This window comes from Malania oleifera, chromosome 7, assembly GCF_029873635.1.
Source record: "Malania oleifera isolate guangnan ecotype guangnan chromosome 7, ASM2987363v1, whole genome shotgun sequence".
In the NCBI taxonomy this organism is placed as follows: Eukaryota; Viridiplantae; Streptophyta; class Magnoliopsida; order Santalales; family Ximeniaceae; genus Malania; species Malania oleifera.
In genome coordinates, this window is record NC_080423.1 from 75,265,145 (window position 1) to 75,285,951 (window position 20,807).

At 40.4% G+C, this 20,807-nt stretch overlaps 1 protein-coding gene across 1 annotated transcript in view; it reads left to right on the forward strand.

Annotated features, from left to right (window-relative positions):
- LOC131159635 (diaminopimelate epimerase, chloroplastic) overlaps window positions 1-20,116 on the forward strand; it is a 39,139-nt gene extending 19,023 nt beyond the window's left edge. Inside the window, exons 7-9 of the mRNA XM_058114682.1 lie at window positions 19,059-19,118; window positions 19,291-19,364; window positions 19,659-20,116. Coding sequence (XP_057970665.1) covers window positions 19,059-19,118; window positions 19,291-19,364; window positions 19,659-19,775 — 251 coding nt within the window. The 3' untranslated portion in view covers window positions 19,776-20,116. The remainder of the gene's footprint in view (window positions 1-19,058; window positions 19,119-19,290; window positions 19,365-19,658) is intronic.
- The last annotated feature ends 691 nt before the right edge of the window (window positions 20,117-20,807 follow it).

The following is a 20,807-nucleotide window of genomic DNA, read 5'->3' on the forward strand; positions in this document are numbered from 1 at the left end:
TTTTTTTTTTGGGGGCGGGGGGGTTGCTGCCTGATGAGGACTGATTTTATGACCCTGATACATGGTTTGTCACGGTCCAACTATTTTCACACCCTTGTGAAGGGCCGTGCGGCGCTAGCTAAAGCACTCTTGTTTAATTAGCTAGCCTATCGTTTACCAACATTCATCCACGAAGCACTTTCATTAACATTCATTCAGATAGCAGCGGAAACAGTAATCAATTCATGAAAGCCGTGGTAAGCAAGCAGTAAACATTGAAGCAAACGTAATTCATTAACAAATCCTCCGTTGACATGATGTACTTAGTGAGGGAGGCAAGTAGGCTAAGTACGTTGACAATTGCTAGTGAGTTTTACAATGATCGATGAACACTCACCCTCTCCTAAAGAGGTTTTTATGTAATTATCATCTTGGCACTAGGAAACATCAAAGTGACCGAGGAGTCATACTGCCTTATTTGGCTTACAAAGACTCTACTAGTAGAAAATAATCCTACACTAGTATTTACGTGATGGAAACCCATCCCAAGCACACGAGATAAGCGGTCACAGGCAAGCATAATGCCCTGAACAAGCTTAGCTCGTGACATTTTGGTGTATGATTTTGACTTGGAGGGAAGGTCGGTTAATATGGATTTGATTATGTAGTTGTCATGGGGATGGTTTTGGTATGTCACGGTGGATATGGATAACACTAATGGTGGTGTTTTCGAAGCAAGATGTATGATCACTGGATCCCGTGTGGTTACATATGTGAATGGGAATACTTTGGAGGCATGACTTTTTGGGGAAAACTAGGTGAGCGGCCCACTTCCCTTGATATCCTCTATGGTACTAAGTGAGTACCCTATGGAATACTTAAGGGTGGGCTCTTGACATCCTCGAAGGGTGTCTTGGGCTTCTGTGTGGGGTTGGGAGCCCTATGGACAATCCATTTGGGAATGAGGTCTCGTGGTACTTTTAGCATGGAGGTTTGATGTCCGTCCCTTCTTGGCTGTTGGCTATACTATTGTGCAGTGTCATTCTAGATTTAGTTGGACCACTGAGGGGTGTTTATCCTTCATGTGTCTAGCTTGAGTAGTATATGGTATCACTTCCCCCAATACCAACTAGTGGGTGGTAAGTGATGGGTACGTTGACACGAGTTTTATATTGTGGGGACGAGAGTTACCCCCAGTGTTGGTGGAATGTGAGTTTAACTCCCTTGTCATTCAAGTCGGTGTTTCTTAATGACGACCTTAGTTGGATCGAGGATTTTCAAGTCGTGAGACTTAACCATTGGGTTAGGCACGTAGAGTGCTTCCTTGGAGGAGGATGAGTATGGTTGGTTTGGACTTGGTGTAGTCTTACAACTACATGGGCATGGCTCCTTAACACTTTAGGCAGATCTGGTAAGGGGAAGGGGTGCTTCCTGATGAGGACTGTCAATGCCACATTGAGACGAGCTCAACATACTTATTTTAAGTGTAGGCTTAAGAGTTTAGGATTCATGTGTTTAAATTCCAAAAGCTTTGTGTTGTGGACCCTCAAATAAAACTCAATTAAAGGCTGCGCAACACTCGTCAAGGGCTCTCTCCCAACCGAGTTAGCTGACAATTACACATTCAAGCCTGCAGACACAAGCACTAGATAAGTCTCAATAACCACTCGTAACCATGAAGCATCAATACAAACAACAACAAAACATGAAGGCAAAAGACATTTATACAAGATATATTCATAGATCAATAAGGTTCATCACTGCCCAAGACAACGAAACACAGTGATGAAAAGAACTACTTGTTTAATTCAATTAAGGGGACAACCACACAAGCAATAACATAAGCAATTTGATATTCATTATAAATCCTTGGAGAATATATGTAGAGGAATCGCTCCCCCCATTTATCCCATCACATTGTCACGCCCTAACATCCTCCCCCACTTGTTTTATCGACGTCCTCGTCAATTTTTTGTAGGAATTCTTTAGCCTTTAGATTTTGGTATCACTGTCTAAGAGTTTTGGAAATCTTGAATCTTTTGCATGGCATACTGGAGGTTTTCTATCTATTGCCAATTCTATCCACTTAACCAGGTACAATTGTTGTTGTTGATGACCTTCTTCATTGACTACTTTGTCTATAAGGATCTCCTCAACATCTCTGATTGTGGTCTTCATTTTGGAAATGGTTGATCCCCTACACTTTTGTGGACCCGGATCTTCTTCGTCAATGGTTTTAAGTTGCTGACATGAAACACTAGATGGATTGGTCGTCTATGGCTCTTCACCCACTCTGGCTGTCCAAGTCAATAAGATGCTTGTCCAACTTTTTCCATCACTTCGATTAGGCCTTCGTATTGTCTTGGAAGTCTTCTGTCCTTGCCACAAAGAAATTGAAATGTTTTTGGTGGTACTTTTTCAAGCGCTAGGTCTCCCGCTTCAAATTGTTGTGGTCGTCACCCCTTGTCCGTCCAGTTCTTTGTGAATTGGTAGACTTACAGGCAGTTTCCACCACATGGACCATCAAGAGTGTGCGGGAGAGTTGGTTGTTGAGCTGTCACAATCTCAAAAAGACTTATTAATTGCAAAAGATGTCCTAGAATTAAAGCAAAATTAAGCTGTGTCTAATAGTGAAACACAATTTTTCTGATTGGAGTTCACAAAAGGTTGCAAGTATTCTTCCAACATCCCATTAACGCGTTCTATTGAGCCATCTGTTTGAGGGTGGTAGCTTGGGGAAGGATTAAGGCTTGATCCCATTAAAGCAAAAGAGTTCGCCCCTTGTCCGTCTAGTTCTTTGTGAATTGGTAGACTTAGAGGCAATTTCCACCACATGGACCATCAAGAGTGTGCGGGAGAGTTGGTTGTTGAGCTGTCACAATCTCAAAAAGACTTATTAATTGCAAAAATGTCATAGAATTAAAGCAAAATTAAGCTGTGTCTAATAGTGAAACACAATTTTTCTGATTGGAGTTCACAAAAGGTTGCAAGTATTCTTCCAACATCCCATTAACGCGTTCTATTGAGCCATCTGTTTGAGGGTGGTAGCTTGGGGAAGGATTAAGGCTTGATCCCATTAAAGCAAAAGAGTCGCCCCCAAAATCTACTAGTGAATCTTACATGTTTATCGCTAATTAGGCTATCGGGGACTCCCTAGAAACCTTAAGGATCCTACCATATCCTGCTTCTCTCTTGAGTCTGTTTTTTAGGCTTCTATTCCCTCTCGAAAGGTTTTCAAGGCATTCAAGGCCTTTCGTTTAGGACACTACTACACGATGAGACCCCATGCTAAGAAAGCAAGAAATCTATGGTTGATACTCTCCGCTCCTTGTGTCACTGTCCCCGTCCTTTGACTCTAGTTGTTGAGTGGCCTCTATCTCTCCAAAAGCTGTTAGAGAACTATCTGAGTAATCATCTAACCGTTTAGCTGCTGCAAGGGTTGAGTCTGAGAAATCGTCTAACTGTTTGGCTGCTGCAAGGCTTGAGGGGAGGTCACGAACCCCTTGCCTTCGCAGCTTATTCTTTGGCCATGTATTGATTCCTTGGAGAAAATGGAATAATTTGTCAGATTCAATCATATCTTTGATATCAAGCATTAGGGCCTGAAACTCCTATACATAACTCCTTGTCGAACCTGTTTGTTGCAAGTCATACACCTTGCGACGCGCCATGTACTCCAATTTCCTGGATAAAATTGTGCCTCCAAAGCCTATTTCAGTCCCTGCTAGGTATTGAAGGTATACCGATTGTGTTGCATGTCTTCACATTTGGTTTTCGACCATAACTTAGCGTCACCGGAAAGATATATTGTTGCAATGTTAACTCGGTCCTCTTCTAGTTCGATCCTTGAGCACTTAAAGTAGTGTTCTAGGTTCAAGATGAAATTGTTCAACTCCTTTGGACCTCGAGCACCCTTATAAACTTTAGGTTCTGGTACCTTAATTCGAGACCCCTCAATGGTATCGGTTATTGGCCTTTGAGACATTTGTGCCACCACGTTCAAATTACCACTCATCTCCTCCAAGTTGTTCTGAAACTGGTCCGTTGTCCTCCGAAGCTTGCCCATTTCCTTAAGATTCTCTTTCAAAGCGCTAATGGACTCTTTGACATTTTCTGCAAGCAAATAAAAATTGTTAGTTAACTCTTGTAGGGAGGCCTCAAGCCCTATTGGCTCTCCCCCTTGGGATGTAAGGGATGGCAACACACCCTTAATGTGTTTCAGCCTATTCTCAAAAGCTTCCAGTTGCTCAATGTTCTTATGAAAGGCCTTAAGCTGTATTGGCCTTTTCTATAGGGATTTTATGCGTGGAATGAATTTCTCGAGTTCCACAATTCTTTCCTCAATCTCAAATACACTATATAGGTTTCTTCTAGTGTTTTCTCCGGTAGCCTCAAGCTCTATTGGCAAGCCTATCTTTTTTAACAATTTCGTCACAAACCCTTGGAGTTCGAAGAACTTCGCCTCCAAGGTTTCGAGTTTTGTCACTCTTGCCTCTAGCGCTTTAATGTGTTCTATCTTTCTATACGTTGAAGTTCTCATCTTATCACTCATGGTGCTCACACACAGTGTGCTCTAATACCAACTATAATGGACCCTCAAATAAAGTTCAATTAAGGGTCATGCGGCACTCGTCAAGGGTTCTCCCCCAACCTGGTTAGTCGACAATTATACGTTCAAGCTTGTAGACATGAGCACGAGATAAGTCTCAATATCCACTCGTAACCATGGAATCAATACAAACAACAACAAATCATAAGGCAAGGGACTATTTCATACACTAGATATTTATAGATCAATAAGGTACATCACTGTCCAAGACAATGAAACACAATGATGAAAAAGACTTCTTGTTTTATTCAATTAAGAGGACAACCATACAAGCAATAACATAAGTAATTTGATATTCATTATAAATCCCTGGAAAATGCATATAAAGCAATTGCTCCCCCCCCCCTCTTTATCCTGTTACGTTGTCCTCCCCCTAACACTTTGCTTGTTCTATATTTTTAGTTATTGAGGGGTTAATGTGTAATTATGTGTTTTAGTTAATTTTTAATATTTAAATGCTTGTAGATGTGGTGGCTTGTGGGATAGTTGGAATGCAATTTGAACGCAAGTCATTTTTCTTCTTTTTCTTCTTCTTCTTCTTCAAACACCACATTGTTGGAATTAGATTGTAAAACAATCATTACCATTGACATTAAATTTCCATTGTTGGCCGGCCACTTGTATGCTTGTAATGAATCCACTAGCAATTGTATTAAATCCAACAATAATTGAATAAACCCAATAGGAATGTGATGGATACTTTGATGAATTAACTGCAGAAATACTAATTACAGGGATGAATAGAATTCACTGGTTGCAATGCATACAAGGAAATGGAAAAGAAAAGAGAAATTTAGGTTGGCTGGTCTAAGAGAGCCACTCTCCAAATTAATAGAAGAGATTCCAATTGTCTAGCTGCCCCCTATTCCTATTGGCCCTCCCTTTTTATACATAACAACTTGTAACTAATTGTTCAGGAATGCCCACGTGGGCTCTATCTTCACTTGGGCCTTCAGTTGGCCCTTGTGCACAAAGACAACCGTAAAAGAAAAAGCTGGGTAATAAAGACTCAAATGGGCTTTGGCCTGGCGCCTAGCCCCCTCCCACATGGCCATAGTTCTTGGCCCACTACGTCTTTGTTAGAAACGGTGCAATTCCAAGAGGGGGGTTGAATTGGGTATTTAAAAATTATAGCTTAGGTTGAACGAGATAAACGGTATTACTTAACCTAGGGTCTATCTGTGCAAATGTAAACTCAATCATTCACAATATAACATACACGTGCAGTAATTAAATTGCAGAAATGTAAATGAACACGCACGATATGTTATCAAGGTTCGGCCAATAGTGCCTACGTCCTCGCCTTGACCACACCAGCACAAGGATTACCACTATAATGCTCACTTAAACGGGTGGAGCGGCACCTAATACACTCAGGTCAATTAGCATAGGGCTGACCTCAACCTTTACAATCAGGTCAATTAAGGGGCTGATCTCAACCAACACGCCTTACCAGGATGACGCACCTAACTTTCCTAACCGGGTCTAAGCCAGTCCGGGACTATTTCAGGGCTAGTCTCCCTCTTCAGGCCCGTGCCTGGAAATACAATAGATTTGAAATACAAGCAAATGGTACAGTGATTGTGCTTTCGTGTAAAGCAGATATGTATCCAGTTATGCACAGTATAATCAATACACTACCAAAAGATAGGATTTGATAAGCTCGATGTAGTCTAAGTGTTTACTTTCAAATATTTATGCAAATATGACAATCAGTGCGTGAGAGTGTAAATGATAGGATCAATGTGTCAAAATAATATTTCAATCACAATGCACCAACAAAGATCACAAGCACACTTCAAATATCTCAACAAATAATATTTCTCAATATAAACCACAAGAGATATTCAGATTTAGTTTATAAAATAATTTGATCTTTGTGTTCAAGAAGATAAAATCAAACAAAGGATATTTCAATAAAGTTCTTTTTGCGTATGCACGAATATCTCAACAAAATATTTCTCAAAGTAAATCACACGAGATATTTGAAATTGATTTGCAACAATTTATTTCACAAACAAAAAACAATACGAACTCTTGAGTATTGCAATGATGATGCAAAACTCACAAGCTCTACGAAGTTTTCCTATGGAAGACTTATTAATGAAGTCTCCTAGAAAAACTTCAAGCTTACTCTCATATAAAAATATATATCAATCAACTAGAACAAATGAGAGTGTAAGCTTAACTAGATACTCACAATAGCACTCTTACTTAACAAGATTTGCAATGAGGATAAGTAAGAATGAAGAAATATAGCTTGGATGTGAGAAATAGAGCTTTTGAGAATTAGATGATATTTGTTAATTGTTTTGCTAATCTTGTACTAATTATTCCAAATGAGGGGGTATATATAGACAACCCCTAAAATATAACCGTTGAGGACACATGGAATTATTAGGAAAGTTTTGATACATTTTAACCAAGTTAGCCCCATTTAAAAATATTAGCTGTGGTAAAAAATGAGGGGCAACCCGAGAGGTCCTTTCGAATAGATCTCAAATGGTTCGGTCGGCCAGGGCATTTTTGAACTGAGTGGTCGGTCGACCAAAAGTGCCTATCCAAAGGCGATTTTCCATTTTTACCGAGGTTCGATCGATCGGACCATTTTGAACTGGCTAGTCCAGTCGACCAGATCGCTGGGAATTTTCCCGAGGACTCTCGGTCGACCAGGTAGTTGGAGTAACAAAATGCCTCTGTCGACCAGATGGTCAAAATGTTGACCAGAGAGGGTTTCGGTCGACCAGGGGGTTTTGAACTACATAATTTGGTGTACCAGGGCCTTGGTCAACTATTGACCCAGGCTTGTTTCAGTTGACCAGGGCAAAATGAACTGCCATGGCCGGTCGACCGAAAGTGCACCATGTGTGCATTTTGGTCTTGTTATGCATCACACAAACCCTAATCAAATGACCAAAAATATATATGCATGTGTGAGTGTCCTAGGGTCATTTCTAGGCATTTGTCAAGACACCAAAAAATTCCGGTGTCGGTCAACCAAAGGGTGTCCCCTAAGGTTCATCTATGGTCTTGAGCTTATCGATCTTACCATGCAGGTAAGACATTAATTATTACAGACCATATTCTCCTAATTACTATTACAGACCCAAATAATGATTAAATTACAATACAACATAAACAGGGTCTTTAGGTCTTCACTTCATGTGTCGTGTGCGTACACCATATGATACGTTTGATCAGTCCTGCACTCAAACTCATCAAACCATTAAATACCGTATTTGTCATAATCAAAACAGGGTATGACCCATAGGGTCAACAGTCTTGGTCTAGTCTCCACGTGGTAGTGAGCCTCGGTCCACGTCTGTCAGGGCTTCTCTGAGAAGCGCCTTCCATTCGAGCCCCTCTGCGAAGAGCCATCCGTCCAAGCCCCTCAATTTGCTTGGAGCCTTCCATCCGAGCCCCTCTGCGAAGAGCCATCCGTTCGAGCCCCTCAGTCTACTCGCACTCCCCCCACCTTATGTCTCGCGACTGCCCTTCTCCCCTTTGGTCTTCTCCACCTTATTTGGTTCCATCTATGGCAATGCCCTCCCCTTCAGAGCACCTTGCCCATAAGGTGAGGGAATTTCTCCTTCAACGTATGATACCACTCCCATATCGCCTCTTCCTTCTCTTGCCCCTCCCACCGAACCAGTATCTCTGTTGCCGAAAGGTTCCCCCTTTTCTTCATATGCCTTTCTAAAATCTCTCTAGGTTTTGGGCTAAGGATTCCCTGGGAATCTGTGGGGGGTGGGGGCGAGGGGATTCGTGGGTTTGCTCGAACTGACGCTCCAAGATGTGGCTTGAGTTGAGATACATGAAAAATCTGATGAATCTGAATTTCCTCTGGAAGATCGAGTTGATATGCTACTTCTCCGATTTTTTTGTAACACCCGGAAGGGTCCGTAGAACCTTGGTGACAGCTTCAGACTCTGCCGGACTGCCACGGTTATTTGTCGGTAAGGTTGGAGTCGCAAATAAACCTAGTCTCCCATTGAAAATATTTGCTCCTTTCTCTTTAGGTCAGCATACTTTTTCATTTGATCTTGTGCTTGTTGCAGGTTATGCTTAAGGAGATCCAGGGCTACCTCTGATCTCTAAGGTGTTCGTCTACCATCGCCACACTGGTGGTCCCTGGAATATAGCTTAGGAGATGCGGTGGTGGTACACCATACACAATCTGAAAGGAGGTAGTTTTCGCCGAGGTGTGGTAAGATGTATTGTACCAATATTAGGCTAATGGTAAGTGCTTCGCCCAATTTTTCGGCGTGTCCCCCACAAAAAACCTAATGTATCCTTCCAAGCACTTGTTCACCACCTCTGTTTGACCGTCGGTCTGCGGATGGTAGGTCATACTGAATTTCAGTTGGACTCCTTGTAGATTAAAGAGTTCTCGCCAGAATTTGCTTAAAAATGTGGTCCCCCTATTCTAAACAATCAATATTGGCATGCCATGTAATTTGAAAATGTTCTGCATGAAACTCTGTGCTAGTTGACTTGCTGTGAATGGATGACTTATGGGGTAGGAAATGAGCATATTTAAAGAGACGGTCCGCCTCCACTAAAATGCCGTTTTTCCCATGTGAATGGGGTAAATCTTCTATGAAATCCATGCTTAGATCTGTCCATACCTTTGTTGGGATGGGAAGTGGCTGTAGTAAGCCTGCGGGGTAAGTATTTTCCCCTTTCATCTGTTGACAAATGGGGCATTCCTTGATGAACTGCTTAACTTATTTCTTCATGCCACGCCAATAGAAATCTCTTTTGGTTCTCTGTATTGTTTTTTCATATCCCTCATGTCACGCTATTGCATTGCCATGAACTATTTGTAATACTTGTTGCTTGAACTGTTCGTTTCTGCCTATAAACAATTTGCCTTTATAAAATAATAACCCATCCCTCAGAGTGAACCCTTTTGTTTGTGTGCCCGATTGAATTTGCTGTATGATATTTTGTATGTCACTGTCATCTGCATACTATTCTTTTAAATCTTCGATCCACCCAACAATGGGGAAGGAAATAACCATTATACTTGCCTCATTGTTTGCTGCATGATTGTTTGCTGGGTTGAGAGTGTCACTTTCTGAATCTTTTCTGGACAGGGCATCTACTACTCGATTCTCACGCCCCCTTTTGTATTGTACTATAAAACCATATCCCAGTAGTTTTGTGATCCACTTTTGTTGCATTGGAGTGCCCATTCTTTGTTCCAACATGAATTTTAAACTCTATTGATATGTTTTGATAATGAATGACTGCCCTAAGATATAGGGTCTGTACTTCTTAATTGCTGTTACTAAAGCTACCAATTCTTTCTCATAGGTTGACATGAGAAGGGTTTTGCCCTTCAATGCTTGACTGAAGTATGCTATTGGTTGCCCTTGTTGCATTAGTATTGCCCTAATCCCCTTGCCTGATGCATCACATTCAATTATAAATTTCTTTGTGAAGTTTGGTAGGGCTAGAATAGGGGGAGTGGACATTGCCTCCTTTAGTTCCCTTAGTTCCCTAAAAGCCTTCTTAGCCTCCTCATTCCAGTGGAACCCGTTCTTTTTAAGTAAATTGGTTAGTGGTGCAACTATGGCTCCATACGCCTTAATAAATCTTTTGTAATACCCTGTGAGACCTAGGAACCCTCTTAGAGCTTTGAGAGTCTTAGGTAAAGGCCAATCAATCATAGCTTGTAACATGGTGGGGTCTGCCCTCACCCCCTTACCCGATACCAAATGCCCTAGATACTCCACCTCTCGACAGCCAAATTTGCATTTACTTCTTTTGACAAACAGTTGTTGATCGAGTAGAATTTGTATGGCCATTCTTAGGTGTTGGAGGTGTTCTTCGATAGATTTGCTGTACACCAGAATGTCGTCAAAGAAAACCAGAATGAATTTTCTAAGATGGTGTCGGAATACCTCATTCATCAAGCCTTGGAAGGTCGATGGTGCATTTGTCAGTCTAAAGGGCATCACAAGGAACTCATAGTGTCCTTCGTGTGTCCGGAAAGCTGTCTTAGGTATGTCCTCTGCCTTTACCCTAATTTGATGGTACCCGGACCTCAGATCCAGTTTTGAAAAGATCTCAGTCCCATGTAGTTCATCTAACAACTCCTCAATCATAGGCATAGGGAATTTATCCTTTATGGTGACCTGGTTTAGGGCTCGATAGTCCACACACATCCTCCATGTGCCATCTGCTTTCCTTACCAACAAAACGGGAATGGAGTAAGGACTATGGCTTGGTCTTATAGTTCCTAGCTCCAATAACTCCCGGACAATCCTTTCTATTTCCTCTTGTTGAAAATAAGGGTATTTGTAGGGTCTTACGCTAATTGGAGAGGTCCCCTTCTTAAGAGTTATTTCGTGGTCACATGACCTAATGGGCGGTAATTCCTTAGGTTCTGCAAATACATTTTGAAACACATCCAGCAAGGATGTTAGGGCTGGGAGAGTGTTGTCCATTGCCATTTCTTCAATTTCTTCCATTGGTTGTAACATAATTCCCTTCCTCTCCAATTGGGATAACTTTCCCACCGATTCCTCTCCCACCAATCCTTGGGAAGTGAGTCCTTGCAAGCAAACAACCTTGCCCTAGTGATGGAATTTCATAGTGAGTTTAACAAAGTCGCACATGATTTCACCAAACATACAGAGCCACTAAATTTTGAGTGCAATATCACAACCCCCCAAAATTAGAGAGTACATATCAGCTTCAAATCTAGTCCCTTGCACCGCAAAACTCACTGCTGGACACCTTCCTTCACACCATATTTCCACTCCATTAGCCACATTCACCTTCACCTTCACTTTCTCTTCACTATTCGTGGCCAGCTTAAGTCTCTTAACCAGAGCCGGATCAATGAAATTATGAGTGCTGCTGGAGTCAACTAGTATCACAAAAGATTGTCCTCCGAAAGAACCGACCACTTTCATTGTTCTGGAGTGGGGAGACCCCTTTAGTGCATGTAGGGTGATTTCCACCCTATCCTCTCCCTCTCCCTCTCCCTCTCCCTGCTGCTGCTCAAACCCTTCTCCCTCAGGGCAATCATGCCATACCACCCCGGGTTGCTCCTCCTTTTCGTTGAAACAGTTTAGCTCGCTTCCTTCTAACAGGAAAAGCTTGGCAGCCCCACATTTTTACTCGGGGTGCCATTTGGCATCACAATTGAAACATAACCCCTTGCTCTTCTTTTCTCTTATTTGTTCAGGTGAATATTTGTGGATCTAAGTGTTGGTTTTGGCTGCAGGTTTGGTCGTAGGATGATGATATGATTGGGTAGAGTGTTTAGGTTGAATGTACTTCTTAGTTGCTAGTAGGTTTTCCTCTTTTATTCGAGCCTTGCCATAGGCCATATGCACATTGATTGAGTTCAAGAGTTTCACTGCCCACCTTATCTCCTCCTTCAATCCCCTATAAACAAACTGAGCCGATGGTCCTCCTCTAGGTTTCTGACTTTATTAGACAATTCCTCAAACTGTTTCTTGAACAAAGTTACCGTAGAAGTTTGTTTTAGGTTAGATAGCTGCTCCAGTGGATCATCATAAGGATTGACCTCAAATCGGGTATGCAGTGCCCTTTCAAATGCCTCCCAACTCGTTAATAGGCTAGACCTCTCCAAGTCTTGAAACCAGATTAAGGCCTTAGCCTCCATGTGGAAGGATGCTGACAGAACCTTATGGTGGTGTGGGGTTTCATGAAATAGGAAGAAATAATTGACCCTATAGAGCCAACCTGCTGGATCCGAACCATTAAATTTAGGAAAATCAACTCTCACGGTTTTAGTTTGAATACCTGCTCTATTTGTAATGTGTTGCTCCCCATTGAAGCTCTCAAAGGGTTGATGCCTGAATTCATGGCTGGATGTCCCTCTCGGACCCTCCTGGTCGAGTTTCTGCTTGCCGAGAAGCTTCACAGGATCAAAAAGAGCACCCAACTGTTGAGCAATAGTGATAAGTAGCTTCTGCTGCTCTGCTTGAATTTGTTGTGTATTGGCTTGAGTGATTTGCATCTCTTGCTGAGCTTTCTGATGTTCTTGTGATTTTTTTAGGGCTGCAATGGATTCCAATACCTGGTTCATGTGAGTTCCTTCAGCTATGGTCGTAGGATGTGCTCTGATACCAATTGTAACGCAACAATAATTCAAATAAACCCAATAGGAATGTAATGGATACTTTGATGAATTAATTGCAGAAATACTAAATTACAGGGATGAATAGAATTCACTGGTTGCAATGCATACAAGGAAATGGAAAAGAAAAGAAAAGAAAAGAGAAATTCAAGTTGGCTGGTTTGAGAGAGCCACTATCCAAATTAACAAAAGAGATTCCAATTGTCTAGCTACCACCTATTCCCGCTAGCCCTCCCTTTATACATAACAACCTGTAACTAATTGTTCAGGAATGCCCACGTGGGCTCCATCTTCACTTGGGCCTCTAGTTGACCTTTTTGCCCAAAGACAACCGTAAAAGAAACAATTGGGTAATAAAGACTCAAATGGGCTTCGGCCCAGCCCCCAGCCCCTTCCACACGGCCATAGTTCTCGGCCCACTACGTATTGGTCCAGTCTCCACGCGGTAATGAGCCTCGGCCCGCGTCCGTCTGAGTTCTTCTGTGAAGAGCCTTCCGTCCGGTCCTTTTGCGAAGAGCCATCCGTCCGAGCCCCTCTGCGAAGAGCCATCCGTCTTAGCCCCTTTGCGAAGAGCCATCCATCCGAGCCCCTCAGTCTGCTTGGATTCCCACCACCCCCCCCTTCCCCCAATTTTTTATTTCAGTTTCAATTCCCTACACTCTCAAGCTACTCTCTGTTTACAACACCCCCCCCCCCCACCCCCAAACCTTGTGTCTTGTGATTGCCCTTCTCCCCTCAGGTCTTCTCCACCTTATTCGGTTCCATATATGGCAGTGCTGCTATGCTCCAGCTGAAAATTATTCAAGTCCATCCCTTGGAGACTTCAAATTTTCTGCGAGAAAGTGGGAGCAATGCTAGAGGAACTTTAGGAACGGTTGAGATTCAATGCAAGGTGACACTTGCTGTACTCAAGTATTAAATTCTCCCTTTAAACTTGATTAGTCTTTAGATGATTAGGAAAACCATTAAAATTGCATAATTCCAAGTTCCTTCCATGTAAACGAAAAACCACAAAACAGAAGAATGCTGCTGCCCCATTTCTTACAAGTATCTTCCATTATTATTTTATAGCATCATTATTCATGCCACTAGCCTCTTGTTTGTTGCATTCCAAGCCAGCATAGATTGACTCTCAAACTTTGTCTATTCATTTAGAAATTCTAGGGCTTTTTAGACTAAAAATTGAGCAACTCCATCAATAGTATGCACAAAAGTCCTAAGTTGTAAGTGCCATACGATGGAATGCCTAGGTCAATGAGTGAGACAACCTATTAGGTCTCCATATTCTGTTGGTTCTCTTTGCAGTCTCAGAGTTTCTATGGCTCCCAATAGGATTAGTCAAGCCCTTAGACTTCCTAGTAGACTTGTTCAGTCTCTCCAACCTTGAGTCAATCTTGAGTCTAGGTAGAAGATGGTTGTTTTGATGAGATTGACCATGCGTAGTACTAATATAATCCTGGGCATCTCCCATTCCCACCTTTGCATGACCAGGAGGATTTATGATATAAGGTCAATGTTGATGTGTGCACATGTAATGGAAAATTAGATCCTAGTATCTTTTGGAATTGGATAATTGAGATGGAGGGGACTATTTTGAGTGGCATTTGGATGAAAGGTGAGGAGAAAGTTAAAATTTGCTGAAATGATGTTGGTTGAACTAGCTAAGAAATGTTTGAAAAATGTTCAATAGAACCTCCAATGTTCAGGGAAGCCTCTTGTCATTGAATGGGAGGTTGTGGAACAATGATTAAAGGAGAAGTACCTTTTCTTTTGTCATAGGAATTAGGTACTTGAGCGACCCTTGAAATTTATACAAAAACCTCTACTGTAACTAGTTATAGAACTGTTTTAAGGAGCTTAAGCCTTGTAGGAGTATTGTGGAGGATATATGTCGCACGGTCACTAGGTGTTTTAATGATCTTAAAGAGGAAATTAGGAGAGAAATTGAGTTGTATTCTCCATAGATTATTGAGGATGCCTTCCAAAAAGCTCTTGCATTTAAGAAGACCTGAAGGCTACTCCTCACAGTCACAGGACATCTATTTAGGTGAGTCTTGACAACTAAGACTTCCATAGTCTACCACAGTCTAGACCTGCATTATAGTTTAGGATGATTTCATTTCCTAGTTTACTTCTAAGGAGAGTACCACTAGGATTGCAAACTTTGAGTCGTCACTTGTCCTAGTGCATCTTTTAGTGATTCACAAGCTAGCAGTTCTTTAGTTTGGTGTGGTTATGTTTGTGCTAGAGGTTATAGAGTTGCTTGATGTCCCAACAAGCTGTAGATTTATACTGGGAGCTTGGTGAGGCACTAGATGGAAGATCCAAAATACATTCAATTGAGTTGGTTTTGTGACTTTGAGGATCATTTATTTAGTGGGTAGGCAGGTGGGTCTGAGACAATTGATGAATTTGAGCGGATTTGGAGTGGGAGGGGCAGAACTTGAATCCACCTTGCCAAGAATTATTCGCCCTGCCTACTGCCTAGAATCTGCCTTGGGGCGTTATTTATATCCCCATCCCCACCTCATTAGGGAACCTGCTTTCCGTGAGGGATTTGTGTTCACCCCACCAACTATTAAAAAAATATAATTTTTTATTTTTATTTTTATAACAAAATAACATAACTTATAGATAACATAATCTTTCTAGTATAATAATATAATATAAAAAAATAATACATTTAGATGCTATGAACAATTAATGAAAATATTATATTTATAGATGCACGTGCATACATATGTTTATTTGTTTATTTATTTATATTTGGGGCAAATTCCAGTTAAGCATAGTGATATTCAGGGCAGGACAGGAAAATACTTTTTCCACTTATTGTCCCAAATCTGCCTCTGCTCGTCCCAATTACTGCCCCTAATTTGTTTAGGAACTACCAAATATGCTCCTATAGTGGTGGATTAGGGGACGATATCCACGAACTCAAATCCATTTACATCCATAGAAAAACAAGTAACCACTTGTTTCTCCATTGTTGAGGGCTAAGTAGCTTTAGGCTTATTTGTTCTCACTTTTGAGGAGACATTGGTTTTGCTTCGGACTGCTGATGCTTTCTTGTTGGTGCAATGCAAAGACTTTGGGAGGAGTGAGAGGGGAACAGTCTTATGGGGGGTGTGATTTTTGCCTTTTTGATGGACTCTGTGGATTAAAAAGAATACAAGGATTTTCAATGGCAAAGCAAATCACTCGCATCCTCTTTGGGATAGAGTTATTTTCTTGGCTTCTTTTTGAGCTAGTTCTTTGGATTTCTTTTCAGGAATTTAGTCATCTGATCTTCAGCGGTATTGGAAAGGGGCTTGGATCAATAGTAAGGTTAGTCCTTTGTGACTGGTTGGTCATGAGTTTGATTCCAAGGAAAGAGCCTTTCTGTATAAAAGTAAGTATAAGGTTCTGTACAATGTGACGACGCTCTCCCTACCCTTGCAAAGTGGGGATCCTTGTGGCCCCAGGGTGCTTTTTTTTTTTTTTTTTTTGGACTTATCCTCCACTTGTAATTTTTTCTCTTACCTATTAAAAGATTTCTTCTTCTACCCAAAAGGAAAATGTTTATGGCTTTATTTGTTTCACCAAGATTGATATGCACAGTAATGCCACTTGATCAGAATTACACCAGTAAATGAGTGGAAAACTGCATTCAAGACCTAGGATATTTGAGTGGTTGGAATGCCCATTGTGCTTTTAAATGCTCCTAGCACCTTAAGAGGTTTATTACTCATGTCTTTTAGCCGTTCATTTGGAAATCCCTAGTGGTCTCTAATGATGATATGCTGGCCTATGGTAGGTCTAAGGAAGAGTATGTGGTTTATCTTTTTCAATTTTTTGTCACTTTAGGGAAGTTAGATTATGTGCTAGCTAACCTTAAGAAGTGCAGTTTAATACCGACTAGTTTGCTGTTTCTTGGGTTTGTGGTCTATGCACAAGGTATAACAGCCAACTTAAGTAAGATTAGATTCATTAAGAGTGACTTGAGCATAGGACTATTTCTAATTTTCATGTTTTGATAATTCCTACAGGTAGGCACTATTATGGTTCCTATCACATACGGCCTTAAGAAAAGGATTTTTATCTTATTGGATCCCTTTTGTTGCTTGGGGAGACACAATGGAAATGCTCGAGGCATTGTACTTTGGTATCTACAGTCCTAGATTTAGTAAAGCTTTTTGAGGTTTTGCTTATAATTGAGTTTTATGTTGTGAGATCCCTCCATTAGAGATATCATCTGAGCCCGAGAAATTGTACTCTTTTTTGGCCACCTTGCTTTGTGAGTTCACAAAAAAAAAAGAAAAAAAAAATGTTTTTTAAGTGCTAAGAATGCTCATTGGGTAGATTTTCTTTATGAGAACTCATCTATTCTCAAAAACCATTGTGCTCTTGATAAAAGGTAGTTTGTGGCCTTGATTTGGGTGTAGTCATTTTACATATCATGGGTGCCAAGGTCATATGATTTGAGCACATTCAGCTGGTCTTGATTTTTGGTTCATTCTCTAGGAGGGGTTTGAAGGCAACTGTAGAGGGTTTGTAGTCTCTCATCTATGACGGCTACTTTAGGGGCAGCAGGTTATGTCTTTTGCACACTTCTTTTAGGGATTTCCTTGTTTAGGAATTGCATGCCGACGGATTAGCTAGTCATTTGTATAGAGATAAGACCATAAGCCCTTAGTTGAGGTTGCGTTTCATTGGCCATCTTTGAAAAGGGTTGTGGGTAGGATAGTTTCCTATGTTTTACTTGTTAGCTAGCTAAATCTAGGAGTTGAAATGCTAGTCTTTAAACCTGTCTTCGCCTACTGCATATGCCTTGGAGAGACTTGAATATGTATTTTGTTCTTGGGACTATTTAAAACAGATGATTTCATCTTTGATACAGTTGATCAGTTCTCCAAAATGGCACTTTTTATATCGTGTGGTTAGACTGTTGATGCATCACATGTACCTAAGTTGTTCTTTAGGGAGATTGTCAAACTGCATGATTTCTTGAGTTCTAGAGTATATAAGAGGGGTAATGTTTTCTAGACACTTTTTGAGAATAATTTAAAAGACACATCCCTCTTCCTGTTCTCCCCAAGTATAGATCAAACCAAAATTGTCAATCATAGTTTGGGTGATCTCTATAGATATGGAGTGGGAGAAAAATGAAGCAATTGGGACCTAAATCTGCCTGTTGAGTTTGCTTACAACAACTTTGCCAATCAGTCCAGAGGTACGAGCCATTTTGAGTGTGTATTCAGTTGAATTCTTTGATCTTGTTCCTTCAACACTGAATGTCTTCAGTTTTGAGCATATAGTCTTTTGTTCGTCATATCCATGAGTTGCATGCTAAGGTTAGGCCTAAACTTACTGTGAGTAATACAGGTTATAAACTTCTTGTTAATGTGCGTTATAGATAGACAATTCAATATTTATGTGAATGTCATGGTTTGTGTTAGACATGCTTGTTACCCAGAAATTCCTTTAAGAAACTATGTGTTCGGGTTCGGGTCATTCTCCATCATTATGAAACTTGGATCAAATGCATATTTGCTTGATTTGTGTGATCATGTGAACATTAGTCTTGTTTTCAATGTGGATGACTTGACATCTTGCTGATGCACATTTGGTTTCAAATTTGTTCTTAAATATGTATTGAATAATGTTCACTTCACTTTCGGCTTCTGCCAATATTGAACCCAATAGAAGTGTGTCTACTTTAATTATTTTAATCAGCATGGAATTTTGTACACTTGTTTGTTTCTTGGTTCCATCTCTTTCTAGTATTTGTGCATGCTATCCACAAGAATACGCTCTTTGGTGAGAGGGACAGGGGTTACTAGTAAAGTAGTCCTTTTGTTATTGTGAAATCGATTAATAATCAATCTTTCAATAGATCCCGATATGAATCTAGACCATTCATTAGCAAGATCGTAATGTGGGAACAAAAAATAAAATATAAATAAATAGAGGTGGTTGTAGGAGATACTTTGGTGCATACATTCATGTATACACGTGTGCAATGCGCATGCATGGATTGATTTTCCAAAAATTAATACATGTATACCATTCCTAATTTGCTCATCAAGATTTCAGTAGTATGTCAGTCATGAAAAGCTTCTGATGCAGAATGAAATCAGGAAAAAATGCATACGCATACACACTGGGGCATTGTTAACAATAGTATTAAATGCAAACATGAACACAAATTTCTTAGTCCACCAAAATTTGTGGACAGGTGTTAACTCACCGAAATGAAGTGAAAAAGGTAGTTCTGAATTGTATACGTATGGAGAGTTTTCTATGCATGCACATAATTGGTATTTGGTGTGCTTAGGTGCTTATTTTATTTGATTTTTGATTTTACAGAATTTGTGCAAGTCTTCTCAAAGTCTCACGTCAAAATGCGTGTTTGGGAGCGTGGAGCTGGTTAGTAATTATTCTGAGAAGTGTGTATACGTATTGAACAGTCAAACAATATGCTGCGTATATGATTTTTACAATCTATTGCATTAGTATGTTTAGTCTTGATTAGTAAGCTAGAAATACCTTTATTTATTGGGTTTAGCTTGGAACCTTATCAAATTGATTTGAAGTATAGGAGCAACGCTAGCTTGTGGAACTGGAGCTTGTGCTGTAGTGGTTGCAGCAGTACTTGAGGGTCACACGGGGAGGGTAAGTTACTTTTTTGAATAACGGAAATAAATGAATAACCGATAGTAAGATATTTGTTTATACAGGTCTTAAAAGGCTAGAAAGAAATGAAACGACATTTTTGTCAGATGGCAATTTTCTCTAATTCAGAACTCGAATATAAATTTGGGTGAACTTTAACATGAAATACAAAATTTCATATCGAGTTTTGTTCAAATCCTTACAAACATAATCTCAAGCTTTGAAATCCATGTTCCAAAACACAATTCAGGTTCATTTGGATAGTTAATCCTACTTTGTTGTATTGGGAAACAGAGCTGCACGGTTGATTTGCCCGGTGGGCCGCTGGCAATTGAGTGGAAGGAGGATGACAACCATGTGTACATGACTGGCCCAGCTGAAGCAGTGTTTTATGGGTCGGTGCCTCTATGATGCCTTTGATTATATAAATCCCCCGGAGGAAGTGATCCGTTATCTTAACTTCAATTTTGAGGAAATATAATTTGGAGGAAACCCAACCCAATCTCCTACGAATGCTAGAATTATTGCTCTTGGGCTTTTTATCTAGCTGTGTATGTAATTTATGGGGCGATGCCTGCAAGGCCACCCTACAACTGCTTGAATGGCTCCATTTTGTGTTTCTTTGACTGCAAGAATGTCTTGCTTCATGTTCTAGGTGAGATTTTTATTTTTATTTTTTATTTTCACTCAAATTGTTGCTTTTATGAGCCTACTTATACCCTGCAAGGTGGGAGCTCCTCCCCTTTCTGCAACGGTTTTTTTCTTTTTTTTTTTTGGCCGGGGGGGGGGGGGGGGTGGGGGGCGTGGTGTTGTTTGGGTTTGGTGGTGGTTTGGCTGTGGGAAGCAATAAAATTTAGTATAAATGTTGTCCTTTCTTCAAATTAAATTGCCTATATACAATGGGAAAAATATATATAAAAGAGGCTAATTGAGCAAGCATATATATTTTAAAAATAATGAACAAAAATAGGAAAGGCATTGCATTAGAAATAAGATATTTAAATGCGAACCACTCAAAACTAATTCCATTTTTATTTGTTCAAATTTGAGAACAACAATTATAATTAATTGAGGAGCCATTCTATTTTAGAGCCATCAATTTGCTCAATAGGCATTGTTTGGATAAGTTTTTATATTTTTAGTAGTGGTGTGGGTTAAAAGATAATCGTGGCCACTGTTGACTTGTCACTTAAATTTGATTGGGTTAGTGTACTTTAATTTTTGCAAATAAAAGTCATTAAAGTTACTGATTATTTGTTATGAAAAATGCAACATACATTAGAGAGTTGAGACATGATGCCTCGATGGCATCCCAACCAGCACCCGCTAATGCATGGTCCAATATTTTCTTCACAATTGGGAGTAACAAAAATTTGAAAAATTGACTGAGACAAACCGTAATCCCTCATTTGGTTGTCATGCGTCAAAATTTCCTATTTGAGT